Raw genomic sequence first — 15,499 nt, 5'->3', positions numbered from 1 at the left:
TGTCTTCAATTTATTTTAGTGCACTGCCTAAAAATTCCTGATCTTTCTTATAAATAAATGGACTTCCCAATTTCATCAGTTTTCAGACTGTTGGGTTATAATTTTTTTTGCTCCTTTTTCTATTTCTTTGGTTTCCCACTCTGATCTCAATTTCAAATTAAATTTTCACCTAGTTCAGTAGTAACTATCTATCTCTCACCGCCACCCCCCACCCCGAAGTGAATAAAGCCTTTAAAAAAAAAAAAAGGCCTGATCTGTACTGGTACAGTGGATAAAGCATCGATCTGGAAAACTGAGGTCACTGGTTCAAAACCCCAGGCTTGCCTGTTTAAGGCACATATGTGAGTTGATGCTTTCTGTTCCTCCCCTCCTCCTCCTCTCTCTCTCCCCCCCCCCCCCTAAAATGAATAAAGACTTAAAAAAATTAAAAATACATATTTTTAAGAAATTAGATTGGGTCTAAATTTAGAAAGGTAACCAAACTAAACCCAGTATTAAGTTCAGAATAAATATATATATATATAATCTCTCAAAAATGACAACTATTTTTAATTACTCCTTTTTGAGCTAATATTCCCATCCTTGGTCCAATGGGTGAGGGGAGAGTTCCTGGCAGCCAATTATACATCTTTGTTAAGGATAAAATTAGTTTTGACTCTTGGAAATTTCCAATCCCCTTTCCACTATGTAGATGATCAAGGCTAGATAACCCATATCAGAGTAATTCCTTCCCATTTTCTCTAGAAAAACAATTTGCATTTCCTGCTCAGGAGAATCCAAGGAGCTATTTCAGACTCTGCAGCTCAGTTTTGTCTTCTAAATGAAATTCTTGCCCAGCACAATCCCTCTGGACTAAATAAGCCAAGTCTAATTATGTTCCAGGTTCCCTTTTCTTTATGGCTCTGCCCTATCTATAATAGAACAAAATTTTTCCAAATCCTCTAGGTTTCTATTCCCTCTTTTCCTGTCTGTTTTTGTATTGAAGGAGTAAAGAGAATCTGTGGGAAAGCACTTTCACCTCAAAAAGTATGCCAAAATCTTCCCGATAGAAGATCTTCTTGCCCTTTCTCACTCAAATGGCTTAACGAGACAGTGCTTCATAGAACTATATATTCCTCACTCTGCTGTCTACCTTATGGGCTCATAATGGTAAACTATTTGCCAAGAATTAAACAAATTTTGTAGGTAAAGTCATGAAATGTGGCCCTTTGGGTCCATGAACTCAAAGATAATCAAAAACAATTAAGAACTGAATTATATTGTGACATTTGTTTCTCATAATACATAATTTACAAATAAGTTACAAATTGTATTTCATACAGTAGTATTTCATATAAAATATATACTTCCATCCTCCTCATGTAAAGCTGAACAGTGGTAAGAATAAGGAAATACCCTATGTGTATGAAAATGTCTTTATTTTGTTCCTAGCATTTCTAAGTCACATAAATGAATCCCCTGACAAAGGTACACTGAGAGGAATTCTCTTGATGAATTGCAAACTAAATCCCACTGATAACTGAGTGTTTTTTGCATGGCTCCAATTTCAGTTTGACAAGCTAATTTCATGAACAGGCATTAGCTACAGTTACAATATTTTTTTCCTACACTTGTTAAAACCACATTGGCAGAGGATTTCTTTATTAGGCACAGTCCCAGCTTCATAACCATAATCCCACGTTAGTTCTGTTCTTGCTTTCACATACCTAGAAAGTAGAAATTAAAAAATAATCATAAATTACTCTGAATGAACCAAACTTGATTACATCAATTTTCATATTAACATCATTAACCATCCTCAAAAATACAGTTTATTCTGACACCCACCAATTAGGAAAGCTCTTTCATTAAAAGAATAATTATTTGAGTTTTATTTCAAACTTATTAAAATCCTAAGAAAGAAAAAAATCTGTCAATATCATGAAGAAGGGAGTGTGTTTTGCATACAAGGGGACCCAATAATGTGATGAAGCCTGCAATATGGTAGTTGGGGTAGTTGTGCCTTAATGAAGATGTAGCAGTCTGCGTTATTTACTCCCTGACTTGAACTGAGTGAGAACTGTCATCTTTGGCCCTTTCATGCATTAATTCTAAGAGAAAATAAGTGAAATTTCAGCTGTTTAAAATTCTGTTGACTAGGAACAGTTTTGGATAATTGAATACTCTGGGTATCATATATTAGGGGTTATAGCACACATATTTTCATATACATATATAAAAATATTTTTTTGTTCCCATCCCTGTCCCTCTATCTAGCTTCTTTTTCTCTTCTATTGTTATTTTATTATTATTATTTTTTGTATTTTCCAAAGCTGGAAACAGGGAGGCAGTCAGACAGACTCCCGCATGCGCCCGACCGGGATCCACCCGGCATGCCAACCACGGGGCGATGCTCTGCCCATCTTGGGGCATCGCTCTGCCGCAATCAGAGCCATTCTAGCGCCTGGGGCAGAGGCCACAGAGCCATCCCCAGCGCCCAGGCCATCTTTGCTCCAGTGGAGCCTCGGCTGTGGGAGGGGAAGAGAGAGACAGAGAGAAAGGAGAGGGGGAGGGGTGGAGAAGCAGATGGGCGCTTCTCCTGTGTGCCCTGGCCAGGAATCGAACCCAGGACTCCTGCACGCCAGGCCGACGCTCTACCACTGAGCCAACTGGCCAGGGCATTTCTATTGTTATTTTTAAAGTCAGAATTTCAATATTAAATCATAAAAAGATTTCAAACCTGTTGGTGAAGAATGCCACCAATGGAAAATTCCTGTCATGTGTTTCTACAAAAACATTCTGTACCCAAAGATTTGGGCAACAACTATGCTGTTAAAAAAATTAAAACAGAGGTTACATATAGCATAAAGTTTGGTATCTTGTTCTCCAAAGCATTAGAATACCATTGTTTCCAACATAGTTCACATTTTTGTTTCTTTCCCTTTTTTGTTGACTACTATGTAAGATATTGTAGTTCACTACAATCCCGTTAATAGTAGGAATCCATTCAGAAAAGCCTATTCTGACATTCTTATACCTTGCTGGTAGAAATACAAAATGATTATAAACTCTTATAGGAGATAATGTGTCAAGATTAATCAATATTACAAATCCATTTATATTTTAATTCAGCAATCCCATATCTGATCATGTATTTTATAATACATTTGCACATGGATCTATGTATAAGATTATTCACTGAGCATTGTTTTTAACAGTAAAAGGTTAGAAACAACCCAAAAGACAATCTAAAGAGAACTGGTTAAATAAACTTTGGTATATCAACACAATTAAATTCTATGAAGCTATAAACAAAAACAAAGAATAAGGAGCTCTCTCTGTACACTGATATGGAAATATCCCCAGTATAGGACAGTAACTACAACATGTTATCTTTTATGTAAGAATATACGTTTATATTTACTTGTACTAGAAGAATACACAAAAAGTAGTAGACATTATTTTACTACAGAGAATGGAGTGGGGGTAGGGTGAATGAAGGTATAGTACTTCTCAAGGTATGTTTTTTGTTTTTTTTTTTTTTTTACAAAGACAGAGTCAGAGAGAGGGATAGATAGGGACAGACAGACAGGAACAGAGAGAGACGAGAAGCATCAATCATCAATTTTTTGTTGTGACACCTTAGTTGTTCATTGATTGCTTTCTCATATGTGCCTTGACCGTGGGCCTTCAGCAGACTGAGTAACCCCTTGCTCGAGCCAGCGACCTTGGGTCCAAGCTGGTGAGCTTTGCTCGAACCAGATGAGCCCGCGCTCAAGCTGGTGACCTCGGGGTCTCGAACCTGGGTCTTCTGCATCCCAGTCCAACGCTCTATCCACTGCGCCACTGCCTGGTCAGGCTCTTCTTTTTTTTTTTTAACAAAACAAAAATGTTTAATATGAAGACTGCATACAACCCGAGTTTTATATCATAGTCAAAACAGGTCTTCTAGAAAGGAGACGTGTAAGCAACTGATTTTTCTGCTGAACATAACCATTATTTATACCTGTTCCAAGGCTTCTACATATGATGATAACTATTTCTTCCTATTACCACCATTCTGATATTGTTCTATTGCCACTAGCTGCCATCTCCACACATTCATCTTTCACCAGATCATAAAAGAATCAGCCTGACCAGGCGGTGGCACAGTGTGAATAGAGCGTTGGACTGGGATGCGGAGGACCCAAGTTCGAGAGTCCGAGGTTGCCAGCTTGAGAGCGGGCTCATCTGGCTTGAGCAAAAAAAAGCTCACCAGCTTGGACCCAAGGTCACTAGCTCGAGCAAGGGGTTACTCAGTCTGCTGAAGACCTGCGGTCAAGGCACATACGAGAAAGCAAACAATGAACAACTAAGGTGTTGCAACAAAAAACTGATTGATGCTTCTCATCTCTCTCCGTTCCTGTCTGTCTGTCCTTATCTATCCCTCTCGCTGACTCTCTCTCTGTCTTTGTAAAAAAATAAAATAAAAGAATAAAATTCCTGCAATATTCCTTGGACATGTGGACCAGTATTTAATTTAAATTATAGTAACTTCCTGGGCCGATGAGCTTTACTCATGGTGCTTACCCAGCAGGCTCAGAGCTACCTTGAAACAGAATTCTCTTTAGCTGTACACATGTATTCTGTCTTATTATTTTGTTTTTAAATCATGTAAATGTATTATCTAGGTAAAAAAAATAAATTGAATTGTGTGGAGGGGATCACAGTCGTCATCCAACTCCTTTGACTCTTTTTCACTCTTGGACATAATAAGCAAGGACAAAGTGGAGCCCCGAGATCAGGGAGGCATGCAGCATGGCCTGGCTAAGCTCTCAATCATACGATTCAGGCCTTCCACACGGTCCAGTTCGCCAAAGAGAGGAGAGACTTATACAGACAATGGGACTAGAAGTTGAAGGGTTTCCCCCCCCTATATATTATGTCTGATGGTAGGTGAAATAAGATTCAAGTCTAATGAAAAAGCCACAAGGTAACGCCAATTCTACCTTACAAAGGAGAGATGACCAATAATACCAATTATTACTCTTATAATGAAGATGACATAAGTCTTAAGTGTCAAACTTAAAATCAGAGTAATCATAAATATCTATATGAATGAAAATGAATCTTATTACAGATATTCCAAACATACATATAAACTTTATAGTTTGGGAATAAAAAAAGGGAGGAGGAAAGTTAAATGCAATATTATGATAAATGTACTCGTTTTCTACACTAAGCCACTAACTCATAAAACTTGCTGAAAGTAAGTAAAACATAAAAACCTCCAAATAACTTTTTTTGAACTACTATAGGCATCTCTGAATAAGAGCTATTGTATTCTATAAGACTCAAAAGAGAAACTTCTGTGTGTCCCACTGTGATTTTTTTGGGAAATCTTAAAAACCTATTAATAAACATAAATAATTTTTATGCATATCATTTACATCATTTTCTTAAGCAAATGTTTACTATCGACCAGGTACTATTTAAGCACTTTACATAGTATATAAAAATCATTTATTACTATGAGTCAGTTATTATTATCCCCATATTATAGAGGTTAGAAATAGGGTATGAAGTGAAGTAATATGCCCAAGGATATATTACTGGAAAACTGGCCTCCTTATCCAGGTAGTCTGGCATTAGAATTTGTTAATCATATTTTCCTTGTACTTTTGTTTAGCACACAGAAAAAAAGTTGTTTAGAAATGTGAATCTCAGCCCATATACTCACATTAAGAAAGCGGCCCACATTTCCTTCTTTTGTGGCATCCAATATAAACACATTTCCTTTACTGAACTGTAGAGATTCACATGAAGTATTCTTGGTTTCGCTTGGTAACTCTTTATCACAAAAGACCTGTTGGCTTTGGCATGCTGGAGATCTTTCCTCTTGGGGCTTCAGTATTTGAACCTCAAACTCTTTCACAATATTTTGATTATCCAATGTGGTTGCTTGGTTATATCTGCCCTCTGATGAAGTTTCTTCTCTACATTTATTTTTATCTATCACCTCTGACTCAATCAGCAGTTTGTCTTCAGAATCTTCAACTTGACTTGAGCTTGAGTCTGCTAATAAACATTTTGGAATTGTCAGGAAATATACTTGATTGAGCAATAGTGCTAAAATTAACCATACTAATTAAATGCTAGTTGCTTTAATTACCATTAATCCTTATAATGTGTTAAGGTAGAAAGCACTCCAATTTTATATATGAAAACTTTGAGCCTCAGAGGGGTTAAGATTCACCTGACCCACAATAATAAAGAGAAGTGGGGTACAAACCCAGAAATGTCAGGTTCCAAAGTCTGCCTTCTACTACATAAAATATCTCTTAATGAATCTACATGCTGCTTCTTGTTACTACACACACACACATACACACACACACAAATTTTTTTTTAATTTATTGATTTTAGAGAGAGAGGAAGGAACAGAGAAACATCAATTTGTTGTTCCACTTAATTACACATTCATTGGTTGATTCTTGAATGTGCCTGACTGAAGATGGAACCTATAAGCTTGGTGTATCAGGATGATGCTCTAACTAACTGAGTTACCCGGCCAGGACTTGTTACTATATTTAATCTCTACTCTTCACAAACTGACTTCCCTCTCTTTAGTTGGGGAATCTGCATTTAAATATATTCTAAACAGCTTTAACAATGGTGCATAGGGAATGCTATATACCAATCAAAGGCCTGAAAAGGCACTGTTGAAGTCACCCTTTTTTCTTTTTTTTTTTCCTTCATTTTTCTCAAGCTGGAAACGGGGAGAGACAGTCAGACAGACTCCCGCATGCGCCCGACCGGGATCCACCCGGCACGTCCACCAGGGGCGACGCTCTGCCCACCAGGGGGCGATGCTCTGCCCATCCTGGGGGTCGCCATATTGCGACCAGAGCCACTCTAGCGCCTGAGGCAGAGGCCACAGAGCCATCCCCAGCGCCCGGGCCATCTTTGCTCCAATGGAGCCTTGGCTGCGGGAGGGGAAGAGAGAGACAGAGAGGAAAGCGCAGCGGAGGGGTGGAAAAGCAAATGGGCGCTTCTCCTGTGTGCCCTGGCAGGGAATCGAACCCGGGTCCTCCGCACGCTAGGCCGACGCTCTACCGCTGAGCCAACCGGCCAGGGCTGAAGTCACCCTTTACAGCAACGATAGTGCTACAGGCTTTGTACAAATCAGTGCTTGGTGTTTTTTCTAGATGACCATTTTATAATCACATTTTTACAAACAGTAATACTTGAGAATATGACCTGCTTAATAATTTTTATAAGTAATTTTTAGGTTATTCAAAAGTACAAATGCATGTCAAGTAAAATAGGCAAAATCATTTATTTTTAAAAAGCCTTGTGCCGCCTGACCAGGCGGTGGCGCAGTGGATAGAGTGTCGGACTGGGATGTGGAAGGACCCAGGTTCGAGACCCCGAGCTCACCAGCTTGGACCCAAGGTCGCTGCCTCGAGCAAGGGGATACTCGGTCTGCTGAGGGCCCGCGGTCAAGGCATGTATGAGAAGGCAATCAATGAACAACTATGGTGTTGCAACGAAAAACTGATGATTGATGCTTCTCATCTCTCTCCGTTCCTGTCTGTCTGTCCCTATCTATCCCTCTCTCTGACTTTCTCTGTCCCTGTAAAAAAAAAAAAAAAAAAGCCTTGTGTCAACTCAGTGGCATAAACAAATTATAGTTTTCTAAAATCAATGTTCTCAGTTTAATCATTACTATTGCTGGCTACTGTTTCTATATGTACTCATACTTTAATCATAGATTACTTGTAAGTCCTAACAGTACATAACTAATTTTTTTTTAGTGCCCACTATAAACATTGTACTGGTTAATGAAAATAACAAAAGAACCAAAAGCAACAGTACTCATTATGGTTCACATGCATTAAAATGGTGAAAGAAATCAGGATATGTCATCTCCAAATATGCCTCTTTGACATAAGAATTATTTATGTAGTATATGCAGGAAAAGTTCTCTGCCTAAAAGCAGGACATAAATTTACAAAGGTGTTCCTCCTCCTACCAGGACATAATCACTGGATATAACTTTAGACCTTTATCACCCTGGATACTGAACCAGAGAAACCTACAAAAACTACTAACCAGTCTATATCTACCACTGGTTTCCCCTTCAGATGCCTTCCCACAATTTGCCACCCCTATAGTCTAAAGGTCCTTTTCTTTTATTTTGCCACACCTCTAAAAATTTATTGTTCTTTGGCTAATTTATTTATTCTAGATAAGCCAGAATTCTAAACCACCTCTTTGAGCTATTCATTTCTGAGAACAGCAGTCCCCTGTGTCTGCGGGAGATAAATTGTAAGATTCCTAGTGGGCGCCTGAAACTGTTAATAGTACTAAATCCTATAAATATGTTCTTTCCTATACATACATAACTATGATAAAGTTTAACTTATAAATTAGGCATAGTAAAATATTAACAATAACTAATAATAAAATAATTATAACAATATACTGTAATAAAAGTTTTATGAATGTGTTCTCTCTCAAAATAGCTTATTGTAATGTACTCACCCTTCTTCTTGTGATATGAGATGATACAATGTCTACGTGATGAGATGAGTTGAATGATGTGGGCACTGTGATGTAACATTAGGCTACTATATGGGTTACTTGAACACAATCACTGCAATATTACAACAGTTAATCTGATTACAGAGATGGCTACTAAATGACTAATGGGCAAGCAGCATATATACCATGGATACCTCGGACAAAGGGATGATTTATGTCCTGGGTAGGATGGATTGTGATGGTGTGAGATTTCATCATGCTACTCAGAAGGGTACACAATTAAAAACCTTATAAATTGTTTATTTCTGGAATTTTCCATTCAGTATTTCCAGGCTGTGGTTAGAGTTGGTAACTGAAACCATAGAATAAAAACAGTGGATAAGGGGACTATAACACTCCCATGTGTTACATGTGCAACATACAAGGTAATGGTAATACAAGGTGTGTGTTTTGTCAGCCTAATTCACAGGGCCCCAGCCAGACAACCTAGGATGGTTAGAGAAAAAGATTTTTCCTCCCCTAAAATGACAAAGCAATTATAATACATAAATGCCTTTTCTTGAGACCTTTTCAGTCTAGGAGCTGCCATGCCTCCTTCAGTCTCTGTCCTGTAAGACCAGGTAGGGTACTGGGGGTGCAGACAGAAGGAAGCTCAATGGGAGAAGAGGTAAAGGCCTACCAGTTCTTCAAAAGGGGTCATCTCTCAGCAATGTCTCCCCACTGAGGGATATAAGTACCAAAACCCAGGTTTGTCAAGTTGTATTAACTATGACAGGGCTGGTAACACTGAAATACTCAGGGTAGCAATAGTTTCACTTTTTGCTGAGAATCCCCAGAGCTGGCTGTAATATTGCAGGAGAATGCTGTGTCTTTATTTTTAAAGAAGCCTCAAACAAAGAATTAGGAAATAGCTGCTTTCAAAGTCATAGCTAACACTATAGATGATGTACCAGAGGTCCCCAAACTTTTTACACAGGGGGTCAGTTCACTGTCCCTCCGACCATTGGAGGGCCGCCACATACAGTGCTCCTCTCACTGACCACCAATGAAAGAGGTGCCCCTTCCGGAAGTGCGGCGGGAGCTGGATAAATGGCCTTAGGGGGCCACATTGCGGCCCGTAGTTTGGGGATGCCTGATGTAGACTATGAGTTGTCCACTCTACTCCTTCCTGCCACATGTCAGGTTATTGGTGGCATCTGGACAAGGGTCAGCAAACTTCTGTAAGGGGCCAAAGAGTAAATATTTTAGGCTTTCTTTGGCCATATGGTCTCTGTCATGATTTTTTAACTCTGTTGCTGTACTGTGAAAGTAAAGACAATATGTAAATGAATGAGTGTAGCTATCTTTCAATAAAACTTTATGGACACAAGTTTCATATAATTTCAAGTATCATAAAATATTATTCATCTAATTTTTATCAGTTATTTAAAGAGGTAAATTATCTTAGCTCATGGGCCATACCTATTTAGGTGGTAGTTTAGATCTAGCTTACAAACCGTATGATTAAGACAAGCAGTCTAATCTAATTTGTGATGAACACAGCATGTAGTTTCAGAGTCTGAGAAAATGAGTCACAGATACTTAGCAAGACAGACAAAAAGGCAGATGATGCAGGCACAGAGTTAAACAAAGCTTACTTTTCATTTCCTTGGCTTTGGAGTTCAGATGTAGTAGGGTTGGTTTAAATCCATCATTTTCAGAAGTGACACATTTTAAGGAAGCAAATCCCTTAAAAAAAAACAAGGAAGATGTTACTTTCTAGGTAAGAAAAAAAGAATTTAATCTAGCAGTCAGGCCTCTTGCAGTAAGTGTCAATTTTCACAGGCTGTAGCTACTACATTAGTGTTTTAAAAGCCTCAAAGCTGACATCATAAGGAAACTTAGAAGTGATGAAGCCCTTTTGGCTGTGTTTTACTTGTAGGCATATTATTAAACTCCAGCTAAAAAGACTATAAAAACAGTCAAGCCATTCTTTAGGCATTAAAATTCAAAATAAAATTTAAAAACATCTGTTTGTATCCCTCAACTCTGATACAAAGCTATTAATCATACAACGATAAAAACATACAACATACAATAATAAAAACACTCTGGCTAATTTCTGTTGATACTTCCAAAAAATGTTAAAGAAGTTGTCTATATACATTGTAGATACTGCAGTCACTTAAAATGGTACTGTTTTTTAAATTGATTTTAGACTGGGAGAGAGTGGGAGAGGGAGGGAGAAAGGGAGAGAGCGAGCGAGCGAGGGAGAAGCATTCATTTGTTGTTCTACTTAGCTGTGCATTCACTGGTCACTTCCTATATGTGTCCTGACCGGAGATTGAACCTGCAACCTTGGTGTTTTGGAATGACCTTCTAACTGACTGAGCTAACCCGCCAGGACAGTAATAACTTTTAAAAAGAGTTATCTGCTTAGCACGATGCATAGTAACTGCTAAGTAAATGCTCACCATTTCTGTTATTCGAGTACTAAATAGTCAACATTTATTGAGCACTTAGCTGAGTACTGAGCATGGTACTATAGGTTTCTGAAGTTTATTTCATTTAATTTTCTAAACTGATTTAGATACTATTATACCCATTTAACATATAAAGACATGTAGACAAGGAGATGTCACCTGGCTAAGAAGTAGCAGAGCTAGAGGTCAAACCCATGGCCCAGTATTTTCATAATCATGGGATACTGAGGAGGCTCTTAGTGTAGGCTAGTAGGCAGAGGGCAAAATTTGCACACCAATCAGGACAGTTTTTATTTTTCACCAATGCCCTAATGTGAACTACCATGTCTGCTTCTCCTTTTTTTGCTGCATCTTTCTCTGCTTCTAAGTTACCATCCCTGACTAGTTATTTGCCTCAGTTCAGACTGAAAAGTGTACCTTGAGAGCTTTCCATGTAAAATGTTGCTTTATGGGTGACCTTTCCTTAGGTTGCACCTCTTCTTTTTAATGCATCTCACAACCTTATCTCCTTAACCTAAATTACTCCATCCTTTTTCTTAATGTTTTTCTTATTATTATCAATTTAAACACTGAGCTTCTACAAATTCTCAGAACTGGATAGCTCTCAGTCTCAGCACAACACACTGTCAAATCATGATCAACATTCTTCTTAAAAATCTAAGTTTGGGAACATGCCAACTGCCGTGGAGGAAAGATACAAAGTAAATAAAATGTGGTCATTAATGCTTCAGCAGTATAACCATTCCAAAATAGTAAAGAAATCCTACACATTATAAAGGAGCACAAACAATTTGATCTAAGTAAAAGATAGAAAATTGAGATATTAGTTAATGTTCTCAGAAGGGGTCCATCCACATTATGCAGTTTTTACCACCTTTTTCCCATCAGGTTGTCTAATGGCTATCTTGGTCTTCGGAGTTCTAATGACTGAATGATACCGAATTCTTGAAATATTGCTACACTTCACTTCTCTGAAAAGAAGAAAAAATGTTATTCTCTTTACTAGATCTTGAAATACAGATAACATCAATGTTACAGAAATATCCATTAGAAATTAATCTAAGTAATAACATATCTACTCTTGACCCTTACCAGAAGAGAATACAATCATATTTTAAAGTAAATCAATCACATTTTAAAATGTTAAAAAAAAAAGAAAAGCACTGGAAATAGAATGGTGATAGAAAATAAAAGGAACTGTAAAGTACACCACCCATAAAGAACCTGATTAAAGTATTAAAGTTTTTAAATGTAAAACTCCAGAAATGGAACACTGAGGAAATAAAGTATGTTGGCTAGATTTTTAAATCTCAGTATCAGATTTCTCAGTGTTAAACTGAAAATTGTGAAGCAATTTTATATATAGGAGGTATACAGGAGTGGGGGGAGGGAGGGAGGGGGGGAGGGAGGGAGGGAGGGAGGAAGGAAGGAAGGAAGGAAGGAAGGAAGGAAGGAAGGGAAGAAGGGAGGGAGGGAAGAAGGGAGGGAGGGAAGAAGGGAGGGAGGGAGGGAGGACAACCAATGACACAGATCAATTTCTGATGGGCTCCCAAGTCCTTACTTACGGAACAGGCTCTTCTGGATTGTCAGGGAACTTAGGTGGACACTCTCCAGTTTCAGCACTTCCAGGATATGTTTCCAATTCTAATGGGATAACTTCAACCTCACAATCTACAACTTCTATTTTCCTCTTTTTTGAAAACATATTTTCCATAATATTTTCTTCTTTTCTATTTTCACCAACAGCTTCAGGTTTCTCCGTTTTAGATCTGCTTAGTAATCTTCCTAACAGAAAGTAAAAAAGTTTAACAAGACAAAAGATAATATAGTCATTGCTAAGCAACAAAAATCTCTATTTCACTCCATTACTAAAGAACCCTATGTGGCGTGCGTTATTTCTGGATGAGGATAAACACCTTTTTTTTTTTTTTTTAATATTTTATTTATTAATATTTATTTTTTAGAGAGAGAGAGGAGTGAGAGAGAGAGAGAGAGAGAGAGAAGGGGGAGGAGCAGGAAGCATCAACTCCCATATGTGCCTTGACCAGGCAAGCCCAAGGTTTCGAACCGGCGACCTCAGTGTTCCAGGTCGACGCTTTATCCCACTGCGCCACCACAGGTCAGGCGAGGATAAACACCTTAACATCCTAGAAAACTACTGCAAGAAATAATAAAAGACCAAGAGACTGTATATCTTTCAGTATATGAAAAAATATAAGACATTTTAAAAAAGCACTTGTCTGTTTTGGTATACCATAGAAGAGAAGAGATTTAGCTATAATCATATAAAAAATATACAACAGAAAGCATTCTAGATAATCAGAGAGAACTTTAGCCTTAACATTGCAGATTTTGTATCTAAACATGCTTTATCATTTAAAATTAATACTCTTTTTATAAAGTGACCTATTTAAATCTGCGGTGATATGTGCCTATTGTTCTTATATTAAGTCCTAGTATAACATTAAAATCTCGGTCTAATTTAATTAATTTAAATCTAATTTTATTAATTTAATAATTTAATCTTGGTCTAAAGTTTATGCATTATTTTTCCAAGGGAATCAAAATTATAATTGCCAAGTCAAAGTTAGCAGCTGGATCAGATACCTTAGTTGCATTTTCTAGCAATGCAGATAAAGACAATATTTTCTGGACACTATTTGGCATTTTATAGGCAGTTGACTTTCATTAACGAGTTATTTTGAGAAATATAAGAGATGACTGGCTGGGCAATTTGTGTGTAAGTGGTATGTGGCAGGGAGCCAAGTGTGACTATTCTGAATTCTGACAGTTCTTGCCTCAATGAAGTGAACCTGGAAATTCAAATGAGGAGGGTTGCTCCGGCCCCTGCTGCCTAGCTGCAAAGATGCAGTCTAGCACAGTTCCTTTAGACGGGCTCTAGAGCTATGTTTCCTCAACTGTCCTCATTTCCTGGTAAACAAACAGAGTGAGCATTTTTTTTTTTTTTTTCGTATTTTTCTGAAGCTGGAAACGGGGAGAGACAGTCAGACAGACTCCCGCATGCGCCCGACCGGGATCCACCCGGCACGCCCACCAGGGGGCGTCACTCTGTTGCGACCAGAGCCACTCTAGCGCCTGGGGCAGAGGCCAAGGAGCCATCTCCAGCTCCCGGGCCATCTTTGCTCCAATGGAGCCTCGGCTGCGGGAGGGGAAGAGAGAGACAGAGAGGAAGGAGAGGGGGAGGGGTGGAGAAGCAGATGGGCGCTTCTCCTGTGTGCCCTGGCCGGAAATCGAACCCGGGACTTCTGCACGCCAGGCTGACGCTCTACCACTGAGCCAACCAGCCAGGGCCAGAGTGAGCATTTTTGCCTGACACTCTGGGGTAAATGGTCAAGACTACTGTCCTGAGGGCTGTGGCCCTAAAGAACCAGTAACCGCACAACTTTAACACTCTGATGGGGAAGTTTCGCTCAGAATGTGGGAAACTCTTGAGTCTCTGAAATAGAGTGTATTGCCTAAAGTCAATCCCTGAATCACCACATGTAAGTATTTATTAGAAAATTACCCTATTAAATTCTAATTGCTCAAACTTTAAATAAGGTAGTCTTTGATAATTCAGTAATTTAGTTTTCCTATTTAAAAAGTCTTTTCTTTATCTTACCCCAAATCATCTATAGCCACAAAGACAAAAGAAATGCACCTCACCCAATAACCCAGGTTTTATCTCTGAACCTTTTCTTTCTGGAACATCTGGTGCCTCCTAAAACTTCTCTTCCCTTTAGTACTCAATTTCCTAACTCACTTCCCCTCTTCTGTTGTTGCTCCTATATATTTAGTCCTGTCCTTGCTGTAAGATCTCAATAGCCCTGACTAGTAAAATGGAGAGTCAGAAATATAAATCATACCATATAGTAATTTGAAAATAAACCTTTGCTTTACCTGAATAAGTGCAAACAAATGTCCCTCTGTCAATGTCATGTAGGCAGCGTACACCCCATCCCTTCTTCTCAGTTTTAAACACCTGTAGGCTCACTTGTGTTCCATGCTGAACAACTCGATTTTGACATATTTGCCGATTACACTTGCACAAGAAGCTGCATTCATAAATGCTGTCAATAAAATATGCAGAAGAAAGTCAACCAGATATCCTAAATTAAAACCAAGAACAGTTTACGTTGCTACCTTGCTAATGATCACAGATTAGGTTTGAAGGAAAGCTCCTGGAACTAGCACGCCCATGTTGCCCCACAGCTCCAGCACTTACTAGATGTGTGATCTGGTATGAGTTAGTTAACCTTTCTGTGCTTCAATCTTCCACTTTAAAAATGGGTATTACATGATAGTGGTGTGTGTGTGTCTGTGTGTGTGTGTGTGTGTACATCATCAAGTTGTTTTGTGAAGATTAAAGGAGTCAACGTTCACAAGGTGCTTGGGACAATACCTGGCACACAGTGAATATATATTAGCTCTTTAAAATGTCTAGGAATATCTAAGAAGGAAATGTCTGGGAAGCGAATGTCTAGGAAGAAAAATAGTCTGTTTGTTTATTTTTTAATAACAGACTTGGAAGG

General features: G+C 38.4%; 1 protein-coding gene across 7 annotated transcripts in view; it reads right to left on the bottom strand.

The window, feature by feature from the left end:
* The window catches only part of SETDB2 (SET domain bifurcated histone lysine methyltransferase 2), a 110,349-nt gene that overhangs the window by 52,458 nt on the left and 42,392 nt on the right, over positions 1 to 15,499 (bottom strand). For 2 of the 7 annotated variants that reach the window (XM_066380898.1, XM_066380901.1), the window contains 7 exons: positions 14,868 to 15,037; positions 12,533 to 12,752; positions 11,842 to 11,938; positions 10,143 to 10,233; positions 5,699 to 6,036; positions 2,720 to 2,808; positions 490 to 1,706 (listed from right to left, as the gene is read on the bottom strand). In XM_066380898.1, coding sequence (XP_066236995.1) covers positions 1,589 to 1,706; positions 2,720 to 2,808; positions 5,699 to 6,036; positions 10,143 to 10,233; positions 11,842 to 11,938; positions 12,533 to 12,752; positions 14,868 to 15,037 — 1,123 coding nt within the window. In that variant the 3' untranslated portion in view covers positions 490 to 1,588. Of the gene's footprint in view, positions 1 to 489; positions 1,707 to 2,719; positions 2,809 to 5,698; positions 6,037 to 10,142; positions 10,234 to 11,841; positions 11,939 to 12,532; positions 12,753 to 14,867; positions 15,038 to 15,499 lie in introns of those variants that run through there. The other 5 variants (XM_066380899.1, XM_066380897.1, XM_066380900.1 and 2 more) reach the window with 5 other exon arrangements.

The sequence above is a fragment of the Saccopteryx leptura genome, chromosome 4, assembly GCF_036850995.1.
Source record: "Saccopteryx leptura isolate mSacLep1 chromosome 4, mSacLep1_pri_phased_curated, whole genome shotgun sequence".
Taxonomy (NCBI): Eukaryota; Metazoa; Chordata; class Mammalia; order Chiroptera; family Emballonuridae; genus Saccopteryx; species Saccopteryx leptura.
Note: the sequence above shows the minus strand (reverse complement) of the source record. Positions and strands in the feature narration are given on the sequence as shown.